This window comes from Dufourea novaeangliae, unplaced genomic scaffold (assembly GCF_001272555.1).
Source record: "Dufourea novaeangliae isolate 0120121106 unplaced genomic scaffold, ASM127255v1 scaffold439, whole genome shotgun sequence".
NCBI lineage: Eukaryota > Metazoa > Arthropoda > Insecta > Hymenoptera > Halictidae > Dufourea > Dufourea novaeangliae.
In genome coordinates, this window is record NW_015374327.1 from 130,548 (window position 1) to 153,114 (window position 22,567).

A 22,567-nucleotide genomic window follows, 5' to 3' on the forward strand; every position below is an offset into this window, starting at 1 on the left:
AAATTATTGTATTTTTTCATTGTATACCATTGAATACCACATCATAAGAAAGAACTCTCCTTTCGGCTGATAATTCCTGGATTGTCACAGCGGTGTGAATATCTATTTTGATTGTCGGTTATGTTTTCCACATGAATGTCTGCCCAAAGGCGGTACAATTATTCTCCATCAGAAGTACGTGGATAACGAGGCTATGTTCCGTGAACAAATCCATTTTCTGTGAGTTTGACAGATGATCAACTGTCAGTTTTTAGAAATCTGGAGGAAATAAGAATTCAAAGAATACCTCACGATGGAAGCTGTACCGCGATTGCCGATGATATCGTTTCAATTAAAAGTCAGTCCGGAACCCACTACGTTTGGACCAAAGTTAAAACAGGTACGAAGTTGTATATATCGATAATTGTTACATTGCATTCTCATTTTTTCCTATCTGCTGCATTAGCATGGTCATTTAGTGTTTGTCACACGTTACAGCTACACCAGTGTATATATTAACATGTTTTATCCAGGAAATCGCGAAAAAAAAGGTAAACCCGTTTCTTGTTTGTTCTTTTCAGTATATTCGTGATTTTTATAACGAAGATCCAGAGTCGTATTCGAATGAATTACATCAATTAGAAAGTTTGCGAGCAATGGCTATACGTCCACCGATTGACATGGCTGGCTGTTTGTTATTGAAGAAATATTACTGTCAATTGCATTTCCTCCAGAGCAGATTTCCTATGGGAAAAGATGGTGCAGCAGCAGTCACATTTACATGGTAAAGAATGTACTTTCACATTTGAGTTCCCAAGTTTCAGCTATTCAAAGAAGTCGAGGAATAAAGGGCTCAATCTCTGAAATGCCTAGTGGACATGCCATCGACACAAGCTAATACAAAGAATCTTTTATAAGCTACACGAATATTAACACATTTGAGACCGACATATTATTACTAAACCATCTCCAGAAATCTGCAATGTTTATGTACTGTCTGTACATGACACACATGCTGAGTCATTGGCTAAATAAATGTGATAGTTCACGAGTCGTATGCTAGATCATCGGTCTTGAAAGTGTTACGCGGATAGCTTTAATACAGAGTTGAGAAGTATGGAAAACATTGCGATCCCATACAGATCCTTGACTATATAAAACTTGTGAACTCGAATATAGTAAAAAGAATATCTGAGGAATAAGTGGTTTAAATTTGTCTGTATTTATATAGGCGAGATACATATGCAAATATGGTCTGTTCATTAGCAAATATTCGCTTTGAAATAATTTCGATATTATATAATATTGGCTCAATCCATACTCAATTGGGAGCACGTACAGAGAGGATTTCGGCGGATGGCATGAGAATGGCCTGTGCTCATTTTCAGTGTGCGGCATGGGCATTTGAACATTTAAAGAACAGTTACCCGCAACCGTCGGGTGTCGACTTGGCTCCAGAGTTGATGACATTTATGCATCAGCTTTGTTTGGCGCAGGCACAGGAATGCATACTAGAGAAGAGTATGCTGGACAATCGTAAACCAACGATCGTAGGTATGTATTGAACAGTACAAAATCGCACAGATGTTACAATACTTTGTGGCTTTAATTGTCTGCTCTTGTGTATCATTCTACAAGATATATGTATCATGCAGCAAAAGTCGCAAGACAAATAGTGGATTATTTTACTCTGGCGTTAACCACGCTTGAACAAGGTGGAAGCGAGGATGGAACTATATCGGACACAGTTGGCACAAAAATATACAAGGTAAGGTTTCGTAATATTCTATGCTCTTGAATAATAAAACGGGGAAAGCTTCAAAATTTATCGTTTCAGAACTGGAAACGATATGTAAGATTCAAAAAGGCCTACCATCTAGCGGTAACGCATTTGTATCAAGGCTTAGCTGCAGAGGAACAAAGGAAAATGGGAGAGAGAGTAGCATTTTATAACGCCGCATTAATTTCGCTGAACGACGCGCAATCAATTTATGCTAACGCGAAGGCCGATGAAAAAACGATTATAGATGAAGCACTTACGTTTACGAATGATGTAATTGAAGGGAAACGAAAAGCGGCCAAAAATGAAAATGAGTTTATATACCACGAGGAAGTACCTGAAAAGGAAACTCTACCCACGGTGAAGGGGGCCTCTTTAGTTAAAGGAATATCATTTAGCATAAATGATCCTGAAGTTTCTGGTCCTGATATCTTTGCCAGGTACACTCTATGCTAACTCGAAGTAATTTGTAAGTAATAACTATAATTATATTTACTTATGTTTGGACACATGGTACAGACTAGTGCCAATGAAAGTTCACGAAGCAAGTTCTTTATATTCGGAAGAGAAAGCGAAAATATTACGATCCGTCGGTGGAAAGATAGAAGAGAAAGACCAGCATCTGAACACTTATTTGGCATCTTTAAAACTGGAGCATATGAGTTTATGGGATCCGGACGTTCAAACGACAGAATGGGAACGTCTGCCGCTTCCCGATGAACTGGTTGAAAGATGTGCAGCACTGAATGCAAAGCAACATGTCATTCAAGATCTAGTGGACATGATGGGAAAATTATCCGACATTAGTCAAGATGTCGAGAAAATATTAAAAGAAATTAAGAAACTGCTTCTCGACGAAGAATTAAAGTAAGGATTTGTTTGTTTACGAAATGATTGAACTTTATTTTAGTATGAACAATCGATCTATTAACATCTTCCTTCGTTGACAGAGAGAAACAATATCAAGATGCGGTAGGAAAAAGACCACCATCGATAGTGGCCACTGATTTAACGAGAGAAGCTAAAAAATACGAAGAAGCTCACAATAAAGCATCGGAGAGTAATCATGCTCTGCACAAAGCAATAACAACAATGCACGTGAAAAATTTAAAAATACTTGCACAACCACTCGCCGATCTTATGGCTCACATACCATCGCCGAGTGCATACCTTTCAGGTACATAATATTGGCTTCGTATAAATTTATTCTATAAGTTGATTTATACGCTTTTCATTATATCCTACTTTCCGTAGAACAAAACAGCGAAAGATCGCACAGTGCGATTGAACTGGAACGAATGCACACGAAGGAATTGAAACGTATTCTGAATAAAGTGGATGAAATGCGTAGACAGAGAAACGAATTACACACAAAATTACGTGATTCTATAGCACAAGATGATCTGACACGCTTGTTAGTTACCGCTACGTCCGATTCTGGACCTTTGGACCGCCTGTTCGCTGATCAACTTAGCAAGCATCAAAATCTAGTCAGTACTACTTGTTGTTTCTACGTACAGTTTTCATTGGAACGTACCGTTATTGAATATTAATATTGCAGGTGTCGTTGATAGAGCAAAATCTTGCCGCGCAGGATAAAATCTTGGCAGCTTTGACAGATGCATACGCTCAAACGGCTAACGTGCGAAAAGGGGTCGAAGAAATATTGAAACGTCGAGAACATACGATCGCTTCTTTGATCGCGTCTTACGATGCTTACGAGGACTTGGTGGGCAAGTCTAGCAAAGGTCTGGAGTTTTATAGAAAATTAGAAATAAACGTCTCGAAATTACTTCAGAGAGTGAAAAGCACATGCAAAGTACAAGAGGAGGAACGCGAGCAGATCCTTGCCCAGGATAATAAGAATACTCAAGAAAAAGTCGACGCGACAGCAACTGCGGCTTATGATCAGAGCCGTATTCGATCTGGTAGTGGTCTCAAATTGAAAGATTATTTAAATAATAGGCCAGAGACTGTTTCGAGTCAATATTACAATATGTATAAAGGACAAAATAGATCATATCAAATGGATGGGACAGCGAAAGCATATACAAATGATGCAGTAGATAAAAGTGTTATTCATTCCAGTGGAATCTCGATACCAGATACAGTATCATCTGCAAAGTCTATGCAACAGTATTACCCTGCATCTTACACAGATTACAAATCCAATTTGACGTATTCTTATGACACGACTTCATATAACGAAAATCCCACAGTAAACAATACTTTAGGTCAAAGCTACGTGCAAATAAATAATTCGGATGGTGTCGGTACTTATCAGCAAATGTCTGCAACAGGTGCGCCAACGAATATGACAAATACTACAGTACAGTATCCGATGAACTCTTTTGTGTCCAATGGACAGTTCCCTACAGCCTTGGATGGGCAACAGAATTATTCTACCAACACTCCACTGCAATATAACCTACCTTCTAACACGATACAGTACGAGACTTATCAACCTTCGGTAAATTATACCGGATATAATGTTACACCACAGTATCCCCCTGCACTTGAAAAGATCGATGGCGGAGTTAAACCAGAAGTTCGAAATGTACATTCTCAAATGTCAACGATACCACAGACATCTGTACCAACATCGAATACAGCCAGCAAACCGATGGATGCACATCCAACTCATTATACTACCACGGATCAACAAGGGCAACAGTACGTAGCTGAGCCTCAACAAAATCTTGTTCCTCAAGAATCCGTTCAGGCTATCAGGAGTCCACATGCATTATCAACAGACAATTCTCAGATGCAGAATTATACTCTCCCTCAAATCAATCCGAATGAAGTTCCACATTCTCAAGATTATAGCAGTACAATGTACTACAACCAATCGGATCTCCATACTCAACCAATCGGGCCAATTCAAAATATATGCGGAACTGCCAATATTGCTATTTCCACGCCTTACATACCAACACAGTACATGAATACAAACATTCCTCAGCCTGTTAATTCTACAACTTCTCTAACCAACGCAGGAAATGAGATGAGTACTTCGAATTTACAGAATACTGCTATCATGCAATATTCTCAGCAAAACTGTCCAGAGCAGAGTGAACAAATTTATACGGGTACAACATATCCGTATGGAACACAAGTGCCCATTAATGATACCGCTTTGAGTTATCCTAGTACTTATCATAGTATACAGCAGAATACTGGTGCTTCATACGCGCAAACCATGTTGCCTACAGACACCTGTAATACGTATTCATTCACAAACTGTCCCAGTAATACAGAAATAATTCAAAGTCATGCGAAGTCATTGACCAACCAGAATTATTCGCAAATGTATCAATATCCACAGCAGTCACATTATCCTGGTTACGCTGATTATTCGCATACCTATAATCAAGGATACAATTATATACAAGGAAATCAAATGACAAATACAGTGACGGAACCTTATAAACACCAGATGGGATATACATATAACTCCACTAATCAGTGTCAGGAATACAATTCAGTCAATGTTCAAGCTTCGCAACCTGTTCAGTTATCGCAGCAATCTTCCGAGACAACGTTAGAAGTTACCGGTGACAATAACAGCAATTCTCGGCAACAAGAAAGTAACGCAAGATACACAAATGCCAGCAATAATTCGATGGTGAGCCAAACTCCTTCGTCTCAGTATTCGGGACAGCCGTATCAACCACAAAGTTCATCCGATATTTATTACACTACACAATACGGTCTTCAGTTGCAAAATCAAGGTAAGCGTCGAAAAAACGAGTTGGAACCACGAAACAATGTTAACGTTCAAACTTCTCTTGTAGCGACTACTACCAAAGCCGAAACCCATAGTAATTATAATCAGACCTACATGCAAGCTGCGAACAATGGAACGAATACAACGACTAGTACGAATCCTACAAAATCCACAACAAAATCAGGAGACAAATCGAACGTGGACTTGCTTTCTGACCTCGACATTACCATAGACCATACACCTTTAGTACCAGAAGTACGTCCTCTAAATAAAACTCAAATAGATGAGAAATCTGTGGAAAATATCGCTACCAACGAAGAGAAAACGGAAACAGAAGATGAGAATGGGCAAACGAATGCTCATCCTACTAATACCAATGAGGATAGAACGGAGAATGAAAATTTACAAATTGTATGGGATACGTGGTACAATGACGTGCAACCGAAAAAAGATCCCTTAGGAGATCCGGCTGCTTTACAAAAGTTTGCTAGCGAAGTGGAAAAATACGAAAAGTTTATAGATAGCCTGCTTGTCAAGACATTAAGTGGAGCAACGAATCTTGATATAAAATGGAAAGAAGTGCAAGAGTTCGAAGTAAGATTCTCCGCATTGTTTCTCCAACATGGAATACTATTTAGTTAAAGACGCTGTTCAATCATTTGCTTTAATTTCAGGAGAGAGAAAGTGGAAAACAATCGTGTACAGTAGCGCTGGCTCATTCCTCGGAGAACAGAGTAATGGAGTGCATTCCGTATGACACAACCAGAGTGCAAATATTATCAACAGACGTACCAAATTACATTAATGCATCCCACATAATGGAAATCACGCAGTGGATACCAATGTCATTCATCGTTACTCAAGCACCATTACCAGATAAATCAGAAATATTTTGGACGATGATATGGGAACAAGAATGTGAGATAATCGCGTGTTTAGCATCAGATGCACAGGTAACCGAACATCTTATACATACGTAGAAACGTTTCAAATACTAAACTGTTTATATTAAACATCTCTCTTATTTCTTTTCTTAGTTGAATAGCGAAATATATTGCCCTATAAACGAGGAGGACACATGTAACATTGGTAGCTTTACAATATCGTTGAAAAAACGATTAAATCACGTATCCTACATTCAGAGGATTATATCTGTACATAATATTAAGAAAAAATCAGAAAAGACTGTCGTGCATATGCAGTTCCTTACATGGCCTTCTAAGTGAGTGTTTGAAATAAGTAGTATTAATAATAGGATTTTTACTTACAAATTTTGTGTTTGTATCACAAGACTCTTATATTTTCCTTTTGTTTTTAGTGGTTTTCCTAGTAGTCCTGGTGCGTTACTTACATTTTCAACGGATGTGATGACCGAACAAGCACTGAGACGTTGTTCAAAGCCAATAGTTGTGCATTGTCTGGATGGTGGAGCATTAAGCAGCCTGTTCCTGGTAGCAGCAGCAACAGTGTGTCATATACGCGCTGGATGTGGAATAGTCGACGTGCCCCTTGTATTCAAAGGCCTCCTCAAATGTCGCAAACAGGTTGTAAATAAGGAGTCTTTGTTATTCGCGTACCAACTAGTGCTATACCACGCTCAAGATATTTTAATGAAACGTAAGTGTGCGGTATTTTAATGCGAAACGTCGCGTGACCATTTACTAAAAATAACTTGTATCCTCGTAATATCAGGTGGTATTTTATCATCTACTCGCTCAACTTTTGAAAATTTCGAGGGATTCAAAGGGAACAAAGATAAAACCTCCAGAAAAATGCATCCCTCCGACGATTTTCTTCAGAGTCTCGGAATTAACGCTCAACGTTCCGATATCGAACAAGGTAATTTGTATTGTGTAATATACATTATGAAAACAATATTATAATACTGATAGCGATTACAGGTCGACAGAAATCTTCATCAAATAATGGCTCAGGACACTCGAGTTCAACGTCGATCCAAGAAAAAGGTAAGGAAGCAACAATGGATCCTTTAAATCAACTAGATCCCTTGTGGTCTATTAGAAGATAATAAAACATGATTGGAAGTAAAAGTTTATTATACATCGATTAATAAATCTATTATTTAAAATAAATATTTCCATTCCTATATCTCTTAAATTAACTACATTAGTATGAATAAGGGTATCGAGGCAACTGTATAAACAACTTGATTCGTAAATTAGTATAAATTGATATTTCTGGAAAAAAAAAACATTTATTGTTCAATTGTTTCTTAATTCTTAAGAATTAAGTGTTTTACAATCTGTTAAATGTATCGAATAAAATGTATGTATAAAAACGAATGCATTTATCTTCACGTTCATCAGGAATCACACATGTCCATACACATTCAGAAAATGAAGGCTGATATTAATTACGCTTCTGAGCAATGCATGGTAGAATCATGCATTTGTAAAACGTATGGATGGTGAGATGGTACATATGATAGTTAATATATTTATGTATATATGTTAAATGCATGCACCACCAATATTCCGAAGACAATTGGTATATTTTCTTTTATGCCTTATAATGCTGTTCAATTGCACGGCAGGCATCGAGTTTACAGCATAGAGTTCTGGTTACAAAAATTAACTAATCCTCTTTAGTGCAAATTTGTTTCCTACCTAAAGTATTATTATCTTACAGTTCGATTCTTTATATCAGAAAGTCCGAACGTGAAAGAGAAGAAAGGTTAGTGTTTATACATTTTATAACTGAGAAAAATACTCGTGTATACATATTCGCATAGGAAGCAACTATGATGATGGGTACAATTAATTTCGTATAAAACGTGCGCTTCTCTGAGAACTGAGCTTGGAATGCCTTTCCAACACAATTACAACATAAACCGATACTTACGTTCGCTAAATTAATATTTCTGACGAGGTCTGAATATGTCTTTTGTCAAGATTTTCAATCATATTGACGTTCATGGAAATATGTAACTCTGTATTTAGTGCCACGTTCGTATCTCATAAAGAATTATAAAACTTATAAGCGAGCAAGATTATGACACAGTTTACAAAGTAATGTCTACCTCCCGCATACTAGTCCATAAGCTTTAATTTCCTCGGTTCCTCAAGTCTTTCACTTTGTAAATTCGCACAAGCCAATGTTCCGTCGTGTAAGCTTCCTCTAACATATCCAGCTCAAAATCTTTGTTACCAATTTCCATATTTCGAACTCTATCGTATCCCGAGGGTTTGCCTATTTAACAATTTCAATTTTGGGCATTTAAATCATCCTAAGTTCGAAAATCATGACGCTAATAATTGAATGTCATACCTCCTTCGGTATAAACTTGACCGAATCTGTAGTAACACATTTTGTACATAAGACAATTGAGCAAAATTGGAGAACCTTCTTTGTCAACTCTAAATTCCCCTGCGGAGTTGTAATAATCCCATTCCGTTATAGATTTGCCTTTTTCGGTGCTTCCACCAATGCGCACCATCCATAGGAACTTGTTTATATCTATGATTTAGACAAACGAGATTTAATATAACTTGAAACTGTTTTACAAGTGTGATGCATACAAAATTTATTTCTATCGCATATACCATCTGATGAATATCCCGTGAGTCCTCCGAAAATTACAAGAACGTAATTAACGTCTAGTTCTCTCATTATTTCATAAGCTTTCTCCTCAGAACTTGCCATCGCTTGACCGACCCGTGATATGTGAGTATTATTCCATGTATTATTGTCTACTAAAATTGTACGATTTGCCATTGCCGTGATTTGGTATCCGTAATCCCACCAAGACATTACCTTGGCATTCTATATTCAAAGAAATTATAATTTATATTTCCGTTTTAACGAACTTATTCAGCTATTTAAAATGTATTGAATTACTTCAGGTGTGTTCATACGAAGCCAATAATATGCTTCTCTGAAATCATCGAAAATCATTCGTCCACCGTCCGGAGAACGTGCTGACAATACAATACTAGGTGAACTGTAGGCTTCTGCTGTTACCCACGTGCAGTGAATGGTGTACGAAAAGAAGAGAATACACATTACTGTTATAAAAAGTGTTGCAATCTGAAAATCCATATTTATACACAGTAATTAACTATGTCTGCCGAAACATGATATTAATGTTTGTTATATAGTTACCTCGCTTCTGAGTATGTAATTGCTTTCGAACTTTTTAGACTTCTTATCGGTGATTTTTGTGGTATCCAACTGTTTCATGTAAGTAACAAGCAAAGAAGAGGCCCCAATTCCACCCAAAATACACATTACGGGTGCAAGAACTAACATCAAACGAACCATCACACCCTGCGTGTGTTAAAGAACATTCAAATACAACTGACATTGCTCGAAATGAAAATTTCATACAAGACTATACTCACGGCGAAGTATAAACTCGTGACTCCGTATAAAATAAGGAAAATGTTGGAATCGGTCAACTTCGAGAAACAGAAGTACAATCCGGACGGAAATAGAAATACCAAAATCTGGAGATCAAAGTAAAAAGAACTCCACGATGTTGGCTGATGTTCAGAAACAGAAGCAATTATTGGTATGTGATTCTTTGCGTAAGATGGATCCAGCAGAGAGTAAAAACGTCCTGTCCATGGAGATATTTTGCCTTAAAAGGATTAAAAAAAACTTTAAATATCAGTATCTATTACAACTGAAGAAACCTAAGGTGTTAACATTTATGTATATATATGTGTATACATACCTGTAATGGTTAAAATAATCCCCAAAACCATTGAAATGGTAACTATGAAGATGACAAGACCACGAAATAGTACTTCAAAGTCATCTTGTGACATTTTGCTACGCAAATAATCAACTAGTGCATGAACCTGACAAAGTCCAAAAACTCCTAATGCCTATCAAAGGGAATGAATATGATTTTTGCAAAGATGATTAATTACGGAAAGTTCATATAACTGTAATTTGCGCTTACAAGCATATGTTCGGAGCTTTGAACAGGCTGGAAACCAACAAACGATATTTGCATGGATAATATTGTTCCTAAACAGTACAGAATGCTGTAGGCAGTGTATATCCTGTGCGAAAATCTACCAGTCACCATTAAGGTCAACACATGCAGAGGAATTAGATTGATTAAGAATACATAGCCACCCCAAGAGGACACCATGTAAAAATATGCAAGAGCTGCGCAAGCCGCCCAACAAATTGCTCCTGTTTTAACTGCTTTTATCCACATGTAATATGTAAACAGCATACAAAAAATAGCTATGCCCTCGTTATCATAAGAACCTGCCACAGATCGTGATATATAACCAGGAACGATTGCTATCATAGCTGCAGCAAACAATCCTGATGCAGAATCCTAAAGAAATTTTAAATAATATAATGTATTTAATGTAATTATATCAATATTTGAATATTTCGTACAGATAATTTTTACCTTCAGCTCTTTAGTGAGCAAGTATGTTATAATTGTTGTTAAACTAGAGAATAATGGAGCAAGGAAGACACAAATAGTACGTATATCTAAGGTAATATTTAATAACCATGAAAGACGATATAGTGCTGCTGATGTTATCATTAAGCCTGGATATATTGTTCCTAGGGGATAATATTGTATTTACATTGATCTTTTTTCACTACATTAAAGAAACAGATTGTAAAAGTGGCTTACCCCCAATTATTCTACCGAGAGGATACCAAACACGATCATCGAACCAATTATGAAAACTATAAAATCCATTTTCGGCTAAATACTTTGTTGTGCGGTAGTTAAAATATGGATCAAATTCATGAATAACACTTTCAAATCTTAAGACAGAGAATAATCTTGTTGCAAATGCTAAAATCAAAGGTTACATGTAACTACATTATCATTTTTCTACCTTTTCAGAAGACTTACATAAAATTGCTGCAAGGGATAACACAGTTAATTTTAAAAGCGTTTCTTGCTTCTGTGCGGACATTCGCAGACCTCTTGTTTTCATTAGCGCAGCCATATTGATTGTGCTTGCAAATAGAGCTTCTTAATTAATCAGGCACCACCTTTTTAATTTACCTGTACAAAAAAATATACAAACTCCTATTCACATACTATTTACTCTATTACATCTGACACTCATAGTTTAATGTAAAAACTACAGTTATTTCGCATGCGGAAATTAAGTGAGTATTTACAAAAGCGTGAAAAGAATTCTCAATGTAGTTTTAAAACACTTTAACAACAACAGTGCGATGAAGTGCACATGGCATTTGTCATTCGATATCAGGTTATGATTCCTTGTAAAAAGTAAACAAGAGAAACAAAATACTGATTATTCGTCAGTAAGAAAATAAATAGACGGAACAATAGACATACTGTTAAACAATATGTAACAGTCGCATGCCCAGAAATATAAACAAAACGTGTAAATTTAAATACTGCCGTCTATCTGAAAAACTGACCACGTACACAAAATTACCGGCCGGCGATATATGTGTATTTTGATTCACGCATATTTACGTTTCGCATTGCACATTCGTGTAGTTTTCGGAATATTATGTAGACCGTGATGTCAACTTACGAACTTACAAATTTTACAACAATACAAGAAAAGTAACGAAATAATGGTATCATTTAAACTATCACTAACTCAGACGCATCGCGACTCCAAAGAAAAAAGCAAGGATTTAAGGCCATCGTTAGTTAGGCTACCTATTATTGAAACGAAATGACGATAAGCTAAAGAAAAGTATCTAACGAGTGTTCGTACAAAAACATTTGTTACAATGAAAAGGAACTGAGAAATACTTGTTTCGAGGACAATGAATATTTATTAGAATTACTAGAAATAAATTTCTATGATATAAATTTTCATATCGAGAATAAAATTGTTAAATATGTAAGATTATTTTGGATCATTTGCGCCCTCTGATATTATGTCTTGAACGTCTTGAAGTAGAATACCCATAACATAGAGTGCATTCGTTGCAGAACCACTCTACAATACCGACATAGCATGATTCAGGATAAATGAAGGGGTTTTCAAAGCTCCCAAAACATCTGACAGAAAAATACATTAAATGTTAGGTCTATTCTATATCTCGTCCATGGTCATCTACAAATTCGTCGTTCCCGCCAGAGGACCGGTATTTGTATTATGTTGCACGAGATTTCCTTCAGCCCGAAACATTTAAGTACGGCATTCTCTTCCATCAAATTTCTGTTTTCATAACGTTCCGCTTATCACAAGAAGATGTCCGAAGGTAATTCTTTGTTTATGCAAATACTTACATACAGAATACCGAATGAACAAGGTTTAACCTTCAATATGCAAAGTATCACGATACATTTAAATTGTACTTATTCTGTGTTCAACATACACTGTAATTTCTGGCGCATATGTTACAGACAAAACAACGACGGAGGATATGTGGACTCCGTACAAAGAATTGCACAGTCTAGTCGAACGATGCATTACATCCTCTCCAACAACCCACGATCTTCAATACCACGAATTTACGGAAGCACTACGAAATCATCGGCAGAATTTTCTTACACTTTTGAAAAATCCTGTAAGCAATTATACCCTGTCTGACGATTAATATTGTATTCAGTGATAATCATAAGCACCGGTGTTATGTGTTCTAAGACGCGTTTCATTTCAGCCCCCAAATGCAAATAGTCGAGAAGAAATTAAGAAAGGAGCAACTGAAGGCATTACGCTTCCTGGTCTGGGCTGTCAATTACTATCGAAAGAGCTAGTTGATGAAACCCTTATTATATCGGACATGTATAACCTTAATGAATTCATGGCCTTGGATCTCTTATGTACAGCTCAGTTACAAATGCCTCATCATCCTGGTTTACCTAGAGGTCTAACAGCAATTTTGTTATACTACGATGGTAAAAAAGCTCTTACCTCAACTTTAAGAATGCTTGTACAAGCTAGAATGGGTCATAGTTGGAAAATTGACGCACCCATTGCCCTTTTAAGACACATCACAGAATATACGAACAAAATGGAAGAAGATCATTTATTAGACAGAATTTTATCTTTGTTAGAGGAAATGAATCCTGTAAAAGTATTTATTTTTCATTTGATATATCTACCTATTCTTTTTGAAATTATAAACTTACATTGTCATTCGAACAGGAACAAAAATTGCTAGAAAAAAATCGGGCATTGGGAGGACCAAAGCATCGCTATATGGTCATGAAACTTTATAACGATTCCAGACAAGACTTGGCTGATATTTTATGTCTATGGTCTGCTCAATCTTCACTGCCAAATGAAGTTTTGTTCCGTTTACTATCATTTCTAAAGACAAAATCAATAGAGTCCGAAATCGGTGAAGGTGGACTGGATAAAGTTACTCTTGCTCTTATAATGAGCGTGCTGAATGCAATTAATTTTAGTTCTTTGCATAGTCGTGAGAACGGTGAAGGTACGACGAATAGTTTAATCGGCACGTTCGATGGAACTACAATTAACTATCGAATAAATCTGTTTCAGAACTGTTAAATTCCATGCCGTTGATTACGGACAGTAATGCACGCGAGGAATTTAGTCAGAAATTATTATCAACTAATATCAATTGGGAAAGCGCTCGATTGCGCGGATTTATACAATTCGCGTACGCAGTTGCTCTAACAACAATTAAAACTGTCGTTAACGCGCAACCGATGAACATTACGAACGAAGACGAACGGCTTCTCGAAGCAGCATTATCGAACAAATGTTTTCACTTTATGGCCGACATATTATTCAAGAACAAAAATATATACCACGAAGAATTTTATATTCGTTACTTTCACGGTCTTATTTCCGATTTCATATTACTAATGCCCCTAAAAGTGAAAGATTTACGAAGTCGCGCAGACGAATCCATGCGTTTGATACAAGCTTATCAGCAAGAAGGTATCGAGCCGCCTTTGAATTTAGATAATCACTTTGAATATTTAATGTTAACGGTGGCGGAGTTATATAAAGAGGATCCGTTGAAATTGGACCTAGTCATGGATTATTGGTGTCATCATTCTGACTCGACTCACGCATCTGCGCCTGTTTACATGAATCGTTTACCATCCAGACAGGTTGCACTGTTTAAATTTGTACGACTTGCCGGAGAAATATTGCCAGCAGGTCTGTTCGTACCATATCTTAAAATGATAGCATCACTTGCATCTTCACCGCAAGCGGCGAGACAAGCATTCAATTTTCTTAAACCAAATGGTAACCGTATATTTCTCTTATTATTCGTCTAATGTTTAAGCAATTTGAACGGTATCGTTAATAAGTACTCTTTGCAGGAACTTCAGGATCAACAACAATTTCCTGGGATCATTTCTTCAAATCTTTGAATCAGTACTATAGCAATCTTCGAAAAGAATTGCCTCCTACCCAGGACACCGTTTACCGTCAGCGAGGTCATCCGAAGGGTATCACTCCGGACGAAGTTAAAGGGTTGGAAACGGTACTTCTGGTAGTTCAAGTTATCGCAAAAAACGATGAAATGTCGAGAATAGCGATATGCGATCATCCAGGGTGGAAAGTATTACCATCGTTAATCGGTTTAGTTAGTTGCGGTATATCGATTCCGTTAAAAGCGGTATTGGTAAGAACTCTTGCCGCGCTAGCGAGGTCACCCGAAAGTTCATCCACCGTATGGCAGAGTTTAGAAGCTGCACAAATACTTTCAACGGTGCCAACCACAAGTAGCTATCAGCCAAGAGGTGTTCAGACCGAGTTAGAGGAGATCGAGTCGAAGAAAGACGAATATCCGTTAACTCGAGCGATGCTGGAACTTCTGGATGTCCTCACCGATTTCCCCATACCACGACTGTTGGGAATGGGGCATCGGAATCCCGGTTTCGATCCTTACTTACATTTTATCATCAATACCATCTTTCTCAAGTTTCATACACGATCGTATAAAAATTCAGCAGAGAAGTGGGAAGTCGCCGAAAGTTGCCTGAAGATTTTCTCGAAGCTCATTAAACAGTACGAACCAACCGTGGAAGATTTCACCGGATGCAAGGTGGAACTTCAAAGCGGCGAGACCACGTTGGTCAATTCAGCTCCAGGGTACCACATAATGACTCAGTTGCACTCTAAGTCGGAGCTTCTTCACGTTATATTGTACATTCTGGACAAAGGTTGCTCGAACTTTGATATGTACGAGCGTTTTCCCGGTAAGAAGGACCTTGAGAATGGCACTCTATATTGTCTGGAAATATTAGAGAGGGGATTGAAAACCCAGCACAACTATATGTCGCAGTTGGCGGCTGCGAAGTCGGTGCACAAACTTCTAACCGGACTGTCGAGGCTACTTTTAGAAGTGGATCCACAGTCGAAGAAGCAGGACTACATGGTAAACGTAGCTAAATACGTGTCCTACAACTCCTGGCTTCCGCAGCACGCGTTCCACGCTGTCGGTGTCATTCACGAAGTGACGAACGAGCCAGGGGCAGACTCTGAGCTGCTCTCTACGTTCACAGCCACTTCTGCCTTGGCTACGAGTATAAGACACGAATTCGTGGAATGTTTGGACGCAGACATCACTGTTGACGAGGACATCGAGTCGAGTGAAAAGCAATACACTGGCAGCTGTAAAGAACGAATTCTACTTCTGATGATGCACAGCATTACCCGGCCCGCTCCGAATCTTGCTCACTATTTACTAGGATTCGAAATAACCAAGGACATCCGTAAAACTACGCTGTTCCATCCAGGTGTTCTCTGGTTCCCGCGCACGTGCCTACATTCGATATTAGGAATTTTAGAACAGTCCCTCGAACGAGGTCGCGACAAGATTACAGAAGCTTGTTACTGCTTCCTTCATACGTTGGCTGCGAACAACAAGACGTCCGTTCCGGTCTTGAGATTCTTACGAACCAGTGTCAATCAGGACTTCGTGCAAAGACACCTGTCAAAGTTGCCATTCGAGGGCCAGAACAGAGCAACGGAACTCGGTTGCATGTCCTGGTTACTGAAGATCGCTGCGATCGAACTGCGAGTCGCTGGTGGAAGGCTGCAAAGCTCTCTGGTTCAACGGCTAGTAGGGAACTTCTGCCAAGAAAAAGGGCAGATAGTTCCCTCGCAAAAGCTTCTGATGGATCTGCTGCATTACATCGAGTTTCAGCTTCAACTGGAGCCAATGCTCTCCCTGGATTTCTTCGACCCGTCCCAGATCGAGATGGCTCTGGGACGTTGTAGCGTTCCAGTTACCCTGATAGGTGGTCCACGTCTTATAGACATTAGAAAATTACATTCCCTGATCACGGAGGAAGTAGCCGTGACGCAAAACAGCGCCACTGCGACTCAGCGGAACCTCATGCAACAGGAGGTGCAGAAGATTTTGACTCATGCTTTAAGAAGGAACCAAACGAAGCTGTTGTCTTATGCGACAGTGAAGTTTGTCGAAGGCTGGTGCCAGACGACGGAGATGCTTTTCTGCGTTGCGTCCAATCAGCAGCTCCAGACCTCGCAGAAGCAGAACTTGTTATTGAATTTATCTCACGATTTATTACAGAAAATGACATCTTGCGAGGCTCTGAGCGAGATCAAAACCCTGGTGTCTGGTACGGTGCTGATATTACTGGTGAATTTACGGAACAGTTTCATCACCCAGACGGACAGCGAATCGTTTCCATCTTCACCGTCGAACACAACGATGATGAAAATTATCCTGAGCCACATTTTACAATGGATATTGAACGCGGGCGCATCCTCGCAAAAAGTAGTCACGCATTTGTACGCGGCTCTGTTGAATTTCCTCTGCGTGGTCGGCTTGGAGAAGTCTGAAAGCACGAATATTATAGACACGATGTACGTCAGTCAGTTAGATAGCACGGTGAACAGAGTAATGCCCGTGCAAGAACGTTCGCATCGGTATGCAACGATACAAGTGATAAACAGCTTTGGAAATAAATTAATGGATATCCTCTGTCACAATTGCTCCGGTGGCCACGACGTCTGCAAAATGCTGGCATTGTCCTGCTTGGATAAGATCTTGGAATTGGATTACGACAACGCCTGGATACTTTATTTGACCAGCAGAGGATACTTGAAACACATGATAGACGGTCTTTTGGAATCTGATAATATGTTACGGTCCATGTTACAGCCAGAACCGCAAACGTTACGACCATTGTACTTGTACGAGGCGAAAATGGCAACATTCTGTAGAATGGCGTCCACGAGACTAGGTGCGGAAAGTCTTTTAGAAAATAAGATCTTGCCATGCGTATCGAGCATGGTTGTGTTCGATCATCATCCTGACGTTCATATTGGATTCGAAGGGGGCGACTACTCCTTTATACCCTCCATCGGTCAACGGTACCAGCAGATCTTTCTGCCGGCCCTGTATCTTTGCGACGCTCTGCTCACCACTTTGGGAACCGAGAATCAATCCTGTGCCATTCAAGTCTGCGGATTTCTACAAAGCCACAGGGACACCATCGAGATGATTTTACGGAACGCTTTCCCGAAAGCTAATATTCTGTTTCTGAAAGAGATCGCCTGTCTTACGGGTGTGATATCCAGATCTGCGAACATCGATATGTATAAATTAGTGGACGAAGAACTGGCGAAAGCGGATATCGATGACCATAAATTGGAAGACACTACTGGCATGAGGGAACTTCGTGCTCATCTTTATCGATTGCAGAGACTGATGCTGTCATTATTGTGCAAATTTCAATTGCAACCGGCGCCTGTTCGTTTAAGCCACGAGGAAACAGACGCGAACCAACAGCACATGTCGTGCGTGCAAATTGTCGCGAATATTATGCTGTACACTCGCAATCAAATGCAACACAGCCGAATGGATCAAAAAATACGGAACGTACTGTTCGAGCCGCATCTGACCTCTAAACTGGGAAGCACAGAAGACAGGGCGAAGGATACGTCTGGCGGCGTACACTTGGGGACAATTATCGATCAACTTGTCTCCGTAACGAATTTATTACACACCGAATTACCGCATATAGACACTCTTATAAAAAAGGTTGCGATGTTAAGTGAAATGCGTACAACGGAATTGAAAGAGTATTTGTCCGAAGAAGAAGCAGAGCTCACGGTTCAAAAGCAGCGGGTAATTGTGGAACAACGATTGTGCCGTTGGGTGAAAGAGAAACGTCGAAGTATCAAATATTGCTCTCTGATAATCGAACATGCTTTGTATATTCTATGGAGTCACTTGGACTTTTATATGATCCAGGTGGTATCACGGCACAGTCGAATGCAAGGTAAGGTTCCTGTCCTAAATAACAAACATAATTTTGGTTGTATTATACAAAATTTATAACGACAGATTCTGTTTATTACAATGACCAGTTGATAGTACAAAATATCGTATATTAGGCAATAACTTACGACTCGACAGTTTGCTTATAATTTCTAATCCATAATTATTTTTTCAGTGTCATCAGCGGGCATAGATGAAGACATGGTAGCATGGAAGGGGTCATCGGAGACGTTAATGGAATTGAAACATGGTCTCGTTTCTACTTTTACGGACAGTTTTATTACGCAGTTGTTAGATACACACAATGAATATGCAACGGTAGATCAGAACTTCATCGAAGCGCTTGTAAGAAGAATCAAACGATTATTACAGTTTATAATTGTACAGTAAGCCCGCGTTTACGCGAAACAGTTCGGATGTACAAGAACATATTTTTTTAACGTTCGTGTATATTTACGAACGACGGCCGAGAAACATGGAAACAGTATTTATTTAAAAAAAAATTTAGATTGGACTTATCGAAGCTTAACAATTATTGAATATAATTTTCAATTGTTCCTTTCTGTATATGTATAAAATGCTTAGTTCAATGAAAACTCGTGTAAAAACATACTTTTATCAATTAACGTTCACAAATTACAGTTGAATAGTTGGAGTAATATTGTTAATATATATATTTGACATTTTGTAATATTTTTGTTGGACATAATAATATAAAAAAATAATCTTCTACAGTTATGTTCTGTTGCTATATCAATTGTGGTCCCTATTATTAATAAATTAAATGTTAAAATCATTGAACGATTTCCCTTTTAAATTGTATCATTCGAACATGTACCATGCAGTATATTTACAATTTACACGTATCTTAGTTTTTAAGAAGTTATAACAGCCTCATCCCAAGGACCATAAATGTTATCCTTATATCTTTGACACTGTACGTACCAACAAGGGCATATAAAATGAAGGAATACTATGGACACAATAAAAACGTAAGAGATTGTTTGTGAAACAAATAAAAGGAAATATAAAGAACTAAACGTTAAAAAACTTGAAATAAATATTTTGTTACTTAGTTTGTACATTAAAAACGGCAATAAAACGAAACATTGCACAGCAACTGTAAGAAGAGAGAAAGCATGTGACGGAGACGCCAGCCTGGAGGCTAACATCAGTGAACCAAAAATAGAAGATGTTATGGATAAAGAATCTGACAAAGAGATCTGCAAAGAACCGTATTTACTGAATATTAGATGTGTTAAAAACATTAGTATTGTCATGACATAAATTGTATCTGTACTGATGGTTTCAGTTAACGTCTTCAAGACTGGAGATAAGATATAACCAAATGTAAGAAAAATTAATACCGTTCTGATGTCCTTCGTTAATTTATGCATAGTGTTTGGTTCCTTTGCACAATACACAAGGTAACCAAATATAGTTAAAATTACACTCGATAGGAATATTATATTAGGCGTAGTCCATTCTTCGTTTAACCAGATGAATATAATAACGAAGAGAACTATGATATTCAATTGAATACATATAGTGGCTCCAAATATTATTGCTTCCATCAATGTTACATCATTCGGTTTAATATTTTTACGTAACTGTTCCAAGAACGAGCTGTCCGAATAATTATCTGGCCAGCCATAATTTTGGTATAAATTTTTCTGCCATTGTTTCTCTAACGTCATTCTTCGATATTCATTCTTCTTTTCCAGATAGCTGACAGAAAAAAGAAACTACAGTGAACTACAGTTTCTGATGGTTTCTGATCAATATTATCATCGAAGTACTAAATATAAGAATGTTTGGTACTCAAATCAGACAAACCTTGTATTCATTTGTTCGTAGAAATTAAATAACTAGGAAACCATCCAAAGGTAACTACTACAATCTAGGTTTTTTTACATTTTGGTTCAATCAAAGTACTACAATTTAGGCTCATTCGCGCAATATACGAAACAAATCTTCTGCGACAAACAGTTATATTTGTTCTTTACACTCTATTGTTAACATTGTGGTGGAATGTGTACGTGTAATGATTTTAGAAGATAAATAGGAATAATGCCATATGAAAGAAACACTCTTCAATATAGGCTCGCCTTTTTTTTCGGTTTACCAGTACCCTCGATGTAGACTCGTTCACGATATCAACTCGTCCTCAATAGTTGCGCGTCTACTGAACGCAACTTAGGTGTTAACTGCGTTTACATGCGAAAATGGCAGCGTTGAAGGATGTTGTTTCATTGTACAAAAATTTAAAGCAAGAATGGACAGCGACTCCGTGTAATTTAAAAAAATGCGGTGAATTGCTCAATCAGTTAAAGGTAACACTTGAAATTAACTTTTTGTTGTTCTGTTATTGAAGAAGGTTTTCTTTATCGAACATGCAAATAATATAACCTTTTTCGTCTGTCAAAATGAATTGTCATTGTGTTTGGACTCAAAGTATAACAGACAATATATGATTAATGTTATATATTTCCGTTGGTACGAATTTGTTCGTGCAATTATTAAATGAGAAATGTAACAGAATTAATTTTTACAGGTTGGTCTTACGCATTTAATGTTCCTACCAACATCCAACAGTACAGCAAGTCAAAATGAATTACTTATAGCTCGTACGTGTTAATGTATAAATTATATTAAATATAAATAACGCAGACTAAAATTTTTATACAGAATATTATGTATTAATTTTTTTGCACTTGCAGGGGACATTTTAGAAATTGGTGCACAATGGAGTATAGTCACAGAAGATATACCTTCTTTCGAACGTTACATGGCACAATTGAAATGTTATTACTTTGATTATAAATCTGGACTTATGGAGTCTGCATATAAGTATCATCTACTTGGACTGAATCTCTTGTTTCTATTGTCTCAAAATCGTGTAGCAGAATTTCACACAGAATTAGAACTGCTACCTTCAGATCAAATACAATCAAACGTGTATGTCAGACATCCTTTAAGCTTAGAACAATATCTAATGGAAGGATCGTACAATAAAATATTCTTAGCAAAAGGGAATGTGCCAGCAGCATCTTACAATTTCTTCATAGACATTTTATTAAATACTGTTCGTGATGAGATTGGAGCATGTATGGAAAGTGCATACGACAAAATTTCTATTCAGGATGCCTCGAGAATGCTCAATCTAAATACGGAAAAAGATATGAAAGCATTCGCGGTAAAGAAGAACTGGAACTTGGCCAAGGATAGTTACTTCTACTTTACAACTACTAGTGAAAAGAAAACTGAAGAACCAATACCAAGTTCAGATTTGGCTACACTAGCTATAGATTACGCGAGAGAACTTGAAATGATTGTTTAAGAAGCATGTGTATCATCTTCCTGTATTTTATAGATAAATAAAGATTGTCGTGTAATTATTCAAAGTTAAACTATTTAATAAAACTATAATTCATTCATTAAGTTCGATAAGGAATTACAAAATTACATGTACAGTAGACATTCGTTTCCCGCACTAGTCGGGCTGTAGCGGTAGAGCAATCCTGTGATATCTGTGCTCTCCGTCGGTCCAACGCGCCAATCTTCAGCTAAACGAAAAGGGATTCCGGGAATCGGGTGACGTCACGGCGTGCGAGCGAGAGCGGTAGAGCGAGCCGCGGTATCGATGCTCTCCGTCGGTGTTGACAGGTGCCGAGGAATTTCGGTGGTCTATGGGAGGGAGGTGTGCGAGCGAGAGAGTACGGTAGAGCGTGCTGAGTATCGGTGCTCTCCGTCGATCCAACGCGCTAGTGAGTTGCGTCACCCAGTTTATTGACTTGGCCGTGTACGCCGTGTACCAAGGTCGTACCAGCCCGTGCAGGTCTGTGCTTGCTTCCTCACTTTCTCGTGAACCGTCGCGGAGGGTGGTCGCGCGTCTC

The 22,567-nt window shown here is 38.1% G+C and overlaps 5 protein-coding genes across 5 annotated transcripts; 3 read left to right on the top strand and 2 right to left on the bottom strand.

Moving 5' to 3' along the window:
• The first annotated feature begins 98 nt into the window (after positions 1 to 98).
• Positions 99 to 7,553, top strand: LOC107192897 (tyrosine-protein phosphatase non-receptor type 23). Its single transcript, XM_015582246.1, has 15 exons — positions 99 to 379; positions 561 to 763; positions 1,211 to 1,533; positions 1,635 to 1,747; positions 1,817 to 2,199; positions 2,279 to 2,626; positions 2,710 to 2,936; positions 3,014 to 3,249; positions 3,321 to 5,490; positions 5,554 to 6,080; positions 6,161 to 6,439; positions 6,524 to 6,708; positions 6,805 to 7,103; positions 7,179 to 7,325; positions 7,388 to 7,553. Exons 1-15 carry the CDS (start codon positions 293 to 295, stop codon positions 7,513 to 7,515), a joined length of 5,655 nt encoding a protein of 1,884 aa, XP_015437732.1. The 5' UTR covers positions 99 to 292; the 3' UTR covers positions 7,516 to 7,553.
• A 128-nt stretch (positions 7,554 to 7,681) lies between these two features.
• On the bottom strand, positions 7,682 to 11,483 carry LOC107192887 (dolichyl-diphosphooligosaccharide--protein glycosyltransferase subunit STT3A). Its single transcript, XM_015582235.1, has 11 exons — positions 11,344 to 11,483; positions 11,116 to 11,283; positions 10,882 to 11,042; positions 10,414 to 10,803; positions 10,183 to 10,336; positions 9,848 to 10,086; positions 9,609 to 9,773; positions 9,345 to 9,533; positions 9,050 to 9,269; positions 8,775 to 8,963; positions 7,682 to 8,696 (listed from the first exon to the last, which is right to left on the bottom strand). Exons 1-11 carry the CDS (start codon positions 11,438 to 11,440, stop codon positions 8,551 to 8,553), a joined length of 2,118 nt encoding a protein of 705 aa, XP_015437721.1. The 5' UTR covers positions 11,441 to 11,483; the 3' UTR covers positions 7,682 to 8,550.
• A 1,079-nt stretch (positions 11,484 to 12,562) lies between these two features.
• On the top strand, positions 12,563 to 19,138 carry LOC107192889 (nuclear pore complex protein Nup205). Its single transcript, XM_015582237.1, has 7 exons — positions 12,563 to 12,686; positions 12,832 to 12,995; positions 13,089 to 13,505; positions 13,577 to 13,868; positions 13,937 to 14,656; positions 14,734 to 18,672; positions 18,847 to 19,138. Exons 1-7 carry the CDS (start codon positions 12,677 to 12,679, stop codon positions 19,059 to 19,061), a joined length of 5,757 nt encoding a protein of 1,918 aa, XP_015437723.1. The 5' UTR covers positions 12,563 to 12,676; the 3' UTR covers positions 19,062 to 19,138.
• Positions 19,139 to 19,416: 278 nt separating this feature from the next.
• LOC107192888 (phosphatidylinositol N-acetylglucosaminyltransferase subunit C) lies at positions 19,417 to 20,368 on the bottom strand. Its single transcript, XM_015582236.1, has one exon. The coding sequence runs from the start codon at positions 20,366 to 20,368 to the stop codon at positions 19,547 to 19,549; it is 822 nt and encodes a 273-aa protein (XP_015437722.1). The 3' UTR covers positions 19,417 to 19,546.
• Positions 20,369 to 20,865: 497 nt separating this feature from the next.
• LOC107192924 (26S proteasome non-ATPase regulatory subunit 8) lies at positions 20,866 to 22,069 on the top strand. The gene is made up of 3 exons (XM_015582280.1): positions 20,866 to 21,004; positions 21,226 to 21,298; positions 21,392 to 22,069. Exons 1-3 carry the CDS (start codon positions 20,897 to 20,899, stop codon positions 22,009 to 22,011), a joined length of 801 nt encoding a protein of 266 aa, XP_015437766.1. The 5' UTR covers positions 20,866 to 20,896; the 3' UTR covers positions 22,012 to 22,069.
• Positions 22,070 to 22,567: the final 498 nt, after the last annotated feature.